Below are 6855 nucleotides of genomic sequence, written 5' to 3' on the forward strand. Positions count from 1 at the left end.
AGTTGGACAGAGAAGATGTGTCTTTTTGTTAATTCAACATATTTATTTTGCAAGATGCCCACTGGCGCAGTCTGGTAGCTGGGCCTTTCTGAACTAACTCTGTTCATCCTGCGGCTGCCCCCTGGGTCATTCCCGTCAAGCCCTCTGTCAGTGACCCTCACTCCCACTCAGGCCTGGCCTTGGCTCTGCTCACTGGGGCATCTCTCGTAGCCCTGGTCCCTCGTGCTGGGGACGCTGCACAGAAAGTGGCTCCGTCTCCCCTCTGGCTGGCTCCAGAGTCACCCCTGGGGTCGGACTGGGCTCTGGGCCTCCCACTCCCCCCCACCCCCAGCCTGGGGGCAACGGGTCGGGGGTGCTGATCTAACTTAGTTTTTCACACAGTGCACAGTCAACCTGTGGAACTCCTTGCCAGAGGATGTTGTGAAGGCCAAGACTATAACACAGTTCAAAAAAGAACTAGATAAATTCATGGAGGACAGAACCATCAATGCCTGGGAATGGGATGGCTCACTTGATGATTCCCTGTTCTGTTCATTGCCTCTGGGACACCTGGCACTGGCCACTGTCGGCAGACAGGAGACTGGGCTAGATGGACCTTTGGTCTGACCCAGTCTGGACAATCTTATGTTCTTAACTCTGCTCAGCGCCCAAACCCCTGCCCCAACCTGACCTCCCCTTCCAGCTCAGCCCCCCCCAAATCTGCCCCTGCCCCACATCCTCCCCCCAAGCCCACCCCTGCTTCACATCCTCCCCATCCAGCCCCCCAAACCTGCCCCTATGCTATCCTCCCCCCAAAACTGCCCCTGCCCCACATCCTCCCTCCCAAACCCACTCCTGCCCCACATCCTCCCCATCCTGCCCCCCAAACCTGCCCCTATGCTATCCTCCCCCCAAAACTGCCCCTGCCCCACATCCTCCCTCCCAAACCCACTCCTGCCCCATATCCTCCCCCCAAAACTGTCTCTGCCTCACATCCTGCCCCCAAACCCACTCCTGCCCCATATCCTCCCCATCCTGCCCCCAAACCCACTCCTGCCCCACATCCTCCCCCCAAAACTGCCCCTGCCTCACATCCTGCCCCCAAACCCACTCCTGCCCCCCTCTATCCTCCCCCCAAACCTGCCCCACATCCGCCCGCCGGACTGAGACCCGCCCCCAGCGGCTCCTGTTCCAGCCCCGCCCATGTCCAGGGCCAGCCCCGCCCCGCCCCGCCCCGCCCCTATGCAGACTCTCCCTCGATAGCCCCTCCCGCGCTAAGCCCCGCCCCTAGAAACTCCTGTTCCAGCCCCGCCCCAACGCTCGTGTAGCTCCGCCCATGTCCGGCGCTCGGGCCGCTTCTTCTGAGGCCCCGCCCATCTCCCGGCCGCTCTGGCGCTCGCCCCGCCCCTCTTCCTGCCTCTCCCGCACTAGCCCCGCCCATGTAATGATGCCCCGCCCCTCTTCCTGCCGCTCCCGCTCTCGCCCCGCCCCGCCCCTCTCCGAGCCGGACCCGCCGCCATGAGCCGCCCGTGTGCGGAGCGCGGCCTGCGCGCGCTGCCGGTGCACAGCGAGCGGCTGTCGGGGCGCTGGGACCCGCCCGCCCTGCAGGGGTACGGGAGCCCCCCCCGCCCGCGGCCGTTCCGCGCTCGCGGTGCCCCGCCCCGGGGAGCTCCGCCATGCGGAACCAGGGGGCAGGTGCGGGTCTGGCCCGCCGGGAATCCCATGCGAGCTGAGGGGCTGGAGTGAAACGCGCTGTAGCCTGTGGAACTCCCTGCTGCAGGGGCTAGGGAGGCAGGTGCTGGGTGGAGCTTTGTAAGGGCGAGAGGGAGCTTTACGTTTCCTTTTTAAGACTGAGAACAGCATCTGTAGTGACACTGAGTGGGATGAAAGCTACTGTCACTCTCAGCCCTTATTAGGGTGACCAGACAGCAAGTGTGAAAAATCTGGACACTGGGTGGGGGGGGGTAATAGGAGCCTATATGAGAAAAAGACCCAGAAATCGGGACTGTCACCATAAAATCAGGACATCTGGTCACCCTAGTCCCCTTATCCATCATCAAGGCTTGAGCGGACCAGCTGCTGAGTTCAGGAGAAATATCTGTCCTGCAGATGGGGTGGTTTTGTTTTTGTCTAAGCACCTGGTTCTGGCCACTGCCTGAGATGGGGACATGGGACTAGATGACTGTCCTGGTGGCACGGACTGTGTCTGATTCTTCCCTTCCCCTCCCATCTGCAGTGGGAATGGCGTGATTCTGGAGGGAGAGCTTCTTGATGTCTCTCGTCACCTCATCTTGGATATTAACGGCAGGAAGGTGAGTAAGGTGCCTTGCCCCGGGCTTCCCTTGGGGAGGAAGAGGTGCAGAATAGGTACTGGGGGTGGGGGGAGTCAGAGATAAATGACCATAATCTGTCTAGAGCTTGGTACAGAGAGGGCAGCAGCAGCAGAGTTCCCCCAGGCAGGGCACAGAGCGGGCATGTGAGCCAGTCCTGGGAGAGCCTCTCGCTAACAAGGATACTGTGCACTGGCATTTTTCTCCATATTTCTCAAAGTGCTTCCCACAGATGTGTTAGGATCATTATAGCCATTTCACAGCTGGGAAAATTGAGGCACAGAGATGGGCATTGACTCTCCTGTGGCCACCCAGGGAGTCACTGGCAGATCTCCTGTGCCGTATCCACTGGGCCGTGCTGCTGGTCATGCATTGCATAGGCGTCTGTCCCTCTTTCTGTGCATCTCCTGCTTTTACTGATGCCTTCCTTCAGGCACTAGATTTAGGATTCCTGCTTCAGATGTTTGGCAGTCCAGCGGAGCACCTGGTGCAGGGTGGGAAGGCACTCTCCTTGCTGATGCAGGTGCCTGTCTCAGGAGGCAGCGAGGCGGGGTGGGTGGGGTGCCTCCTCAGAGATGGGCTGGCGCCGTGCTAACTGTCTTCCAGAGCATTGTGCTGACTGCCTCCCTTGAAAAGCCACTCACTGGGGTTGGCTTGTCCCAGGATGGACTTGTACTGCAGTGAACAGGTCCCAGCTGCTGTGGGGGGCTCTGGAGGCTGGGCACTTGGGGTGTCAGTGTCTGCAGCTGACCTGCAGCCTGGAGTACGGCTGGGTAGTGGTGGCTTTGGTGGTCTATGTTCTGTTACTGTTTGTAAGCACAGGTGCTGTCTCCGGTTCAGCCCCTTGCAGCAGGTGGGATAGGGAATGCCGTTACGCTGGCTGTCACCTCCCTGGGACTGGCTGGCAGTCTGCCGGTCGTGGGCTGCAGGCTGCTGGAGCAGGGGGACAGGGAGCTGGTGACTGCTGTCTGGCTGTGAGCATCTCTGGTTCCTCCCTGCTGCAGGAGCGATACTACGTACTGTACATCAGGCCCAGCCGGGTCCATCGCCGCAAGTTTGATGCCAAGGGGAATGAGAGGGAGCCAAACTTCAGCGACACCAGGAAGGTGAACACCGGCTTCCTCATGTCCTCCTTCAGTAGGTATTGGGAGGAGTCCTCCTGCGGCTCAGTCCCTCCCTGCTCTCCCCAGCAGCAGCACAGACTCCATCCCGAGGCTGGCTCCACCTTTCCGGTTCTCTCACCCCTGAGACTCTTGTACCTGGGTCGGGGAATTGTCCTTAATCTCCTTCCCTCTCCTGCCATCTTGCCCATTTCTCCTGCCCCTGACAGTGGCTGGTTTCCCCTCAACTGGAAGCGGAGGCCGATGCTCACCTTTGAATTGGGCTGGGGGGAGGGCGTGCCGCTCTCTTCAGCCTCTTGGAGGTGTGAAATACCACTGGCTTTGAGCGCTGTCCAACCCTGATCTCTCCCATCGGGGAGAGTCCTTTACTCATCCTGGTCCGTAGAGCCAGGATGGAGAGGCTCTGTGTTACAGATGTCTTGGCACTTTAAGGCGCATGTGAGCCAGGGAGCTTGGTGTCAGGATCTTTGGGACCAGTGACCAGAATCAGAGCCCCTCCCCCCTGGGAATTCAGACTCCCGGGCATCCCTTGCGCAGCTCCCCTGCTGGGATCCATCCCTTCCCCTGTGCTGAGAGGGGCTCCGTCTCCAAGCGGTGGGCATTTCACATACGCTGGGATTTGCTTTGCCTGTGGCAGAAGTGGAAGCCAAAGGCGATACAGACAGGCTGTCCCCCGAGGAGCTGAAGGGGCTGGTGAATAAGCCGGAGCTGCTGAGCGTGACCGAGCGCCACACCCCTAGCCAGGCTGTGGCCTTCTGGCTGCTGGAGACGGAGCTGGAGAAGCTGGAGCTGGAGCTGGGAACAGAGATCCGTCTGAAAACCCGGGGTGACAGCCCCTTCATATGTGAGTGGCCCCCTGCCCCGGGCTGGGCTCTTCGTGCACCTGCTCCCCATAGTGGCACTGGGTCATTGTTCTTGGCTTTGGGGCACCATCCTCCAGCTGCCTCCTGCCCGTTAGTTACTGGTATTAACAGGGATTGAGGCGCTGCGGCCCTGTGCGTGGTGTTAGGTGTAGCCCTTTGGATATGTTCTGAGGCCTTAACGCAGATCCCCATATAGTGGCACCAAGACATGTCCTAGGCATCCCCAGCTTACCCAGGAACCTGGATTCCTGCTGCTCCTGCCTTGTTTCTTCTCTGCCGGCTTCACCACAGAGGCAGCTCATCAACCTCCATTTCCAGGGCTTACCTGCCAGCTGGGAAACTGCCGCAGCCAACACCCCCCGCCCCCTCACCCCGCACTCTGCTCCATTAGCGCCTTTCTCCCTCTCAGTCTCTCTAGCCAAGCTGCATGCAGGGACAGTGACCAAGTGTAACTTTGTTGGCGATGGACAGGCTGGGGCTTCCTGGACAGACAACATCCTGGCTAACAGACCTCCAGGAGGCCCAGCCCCCGAGCCCAGGGGACGAGGGGACGGCGCAGAGGAGGATGAATGGGTAGGTGGAAATACTTCCTCCCGTTCCTGTTGAAGTGGGGAAGCAGGATCACAGGGAGGGATTAATCATCTGGGAAGTTCCTCTCTAAGCAAGGTCCAGCCGCTCAGATGGGAGAGGCTGGGATTGCAGTCCTGGGGGCTGACTCCTCGGGGGGTATGGCTAGGTACCAGCACGGTGGGCTGCCCCATAGCAGCGTGCCTTGCCGTGCCCTGGAGAGAGGGGTGGGCAGCTCTCCTGAGAGCACAGATCTGCTAGGGCCGTATTGAGTACACCAGCTCATCTTACAGAGGCCACTGATCAGTTGTCTGAGTGGGAGATCTCGGAGTGAAAGGCTCCATCCCCTGGGAGGCAGCCGGTCCCCTTGCCTGTGAGAGCTGTGTATTCCGTCCCTGTCCTAGGCTGCCTGACTCAGGCTCCCTCCTCCAGGGGCTCTGTGCTGGCAGTGCCCATCCTCTGAGGTCTGCCCTGGGGACAGACTGCAGGATGTACCAGCTGTCCCTGAGCTACCCCTGTCCCGTGCAGAAAAGGGAGCCAGCCATGGGGCTGTGCAGTCCCTACAGTGCTTCAGCAGCTGCTGCTTGGATTGCAAGAAGTGGGGACAAACAGCCAGGCTGGGTCAGAGCATGGGCCCAGGTAGCCAAGGGGCCTGTCGCTGACAGTGGCCAGTTCCAGGTGTGTTGGGGGGAGTGAACAGAACAGGCCAATAGTGATCCAACCCCGTCATCTACTCCCAGATTCTGGCAGTCAGAGGCCTCATGGACACCCAGAGCCTGGGGCTGCATCTCAGACCTTCTTGACATCTGCACACCTGCATTCTGGGAGATGGCTTCTGTCCTTTACGGCCAATGCTCTGCTTATTCCTGCCCCTGCTCCAGGGAGCACCCATCTCGATTTCTGACTCGTACTTTGTTGAGTTTGTGGCTTTTCCACTTCTCTGTTTCTTCGGCCTGTTCTCTCATGCTGCTTCTTGGACACGCCAACTCTGTGGCTACACAGCTCCCTCCTGCTAGTCTGAGATGAGGCCAGCAGTGGGCGCTGCACCACCAGCCAAACCCACATCCTCCTCCCTTGGCTTGCTGAGCCCATCCCCTCTCCTGAAGACCCTGCATGGCTGCTGGGTTCTGAGCCTAGCGCGGATTCTCTTTCGCACTGACTGGCTCTGTTGGCTTTTCCCTTAGGATGACTGAGAGCTGAGGGACCTTCTCCGCTGAGGCAGCAGCCACTCTGTACAGTAACTTCTGTTCTTGCTTTTGACTCCATGGCACCAGGGAGGGTGCAGAGCCTGGATGGGGGGATTCGCACCTCTGAGTTGTTCAGGATGCAGTTTGCACTGGGCCAGCCCTGAGGAAGAGGTCTCCAAGAATCCGTCTCTCCTCCCCACCTGCATCCTGCTTTGGGTGGAGGCTGTGGCACAAGTGACCAAGCTTATGCTTCCCTTTGAAATGGATGGAATGCTCAGAGCAGGGCAGCTCGGGCTTTTCCTGGCTGCTGTGAGCCACCTGGGGCAGGGTGAAGGTTGGCACTGCCCCTCTGCTTAGTGCACCCTGCTCAGCCGCTGCCCCTGAGAAATCCCACTCGGTACGTCTGGATAAGGCCTGTCTGGCCCAGCCAGTCCATCTCCCTTGGCCATGGAGCCCTGCTCCTTATGGGACACTAACCCGTGTGTGCTGCTGATTGGAAATGTCCCAAGCCGCATGCACGAGCCATACTCTAACATCCTGCCTGTGTATTTATGAGCAGTGGTTTTTTTTAATTAATAAATCTCTCAAATCTACACCAGAAGCATGGGACTGATGTTCTCAAAGCCTCCCCAGCCCTCTGCCCAGGGAGAACTGCCTCTTGTAGCTTTTCCAAATACCGGCCTCTTAGTTTTGCCTGTAACCTAAAAAAGAAGAAACTTTCAGGGGCAAGTAATACAAGCATCTCTGTCTGGCTGGGAAGAGAGGGTGGTTCTGTGGGGAACTTCCTTAGCTGCTGGCGTCAAAGGAA

General features: G+C 59.2%; 1 protein-coding gene across 1 annotated transcript; it reads left to right on the forward strand.

Moving 5' to 3' along the window:
• The first annotated feature begins 1459 nt into the window (after nucleotides 1–1459).
• ARPIN (actin related protein 2/3 complex inhibitor) lies at nucleotides 1460–6640 on the forward strand. Its single transcript, XM_044981262.1, has 6 exons — nucleotides 1460–1589; nucleotides 2216–2291; nucleotides 3314–3446; nucleotides 4068–4274; nucleotides 4703–4866; nucleotides 6045–6640. Exons 1-6 carry the CDS (start codon nucleotides 1498–1500, stop codon nucleotides 6051–6053), a joined length of 681 nt encoding a protein of 226 aa, XP_044837197.1. The 5' UTR covers nucleotides 1460–1497; the 3' UTR covers nucleotides 6054–6640.
• The last annotated feature ends 215 nt before the right edge of the window (nucleotides 6641–6855 follow it).

The sequence above is a fragment of the Mauremys mutica genome, chromosome 11, assembly GCF_020497125.1.
Source record: "Mauremys mutica isolate MM-2020 ecotype Southern chromosome 11, ASM2049712v1, whole genome shotgun sequence".
Lineage (NCBI taxonomy): Eukaryota > Metazoa > Chordata > Testudines > Geoemydidae > Mauremys > Mauremys mutica.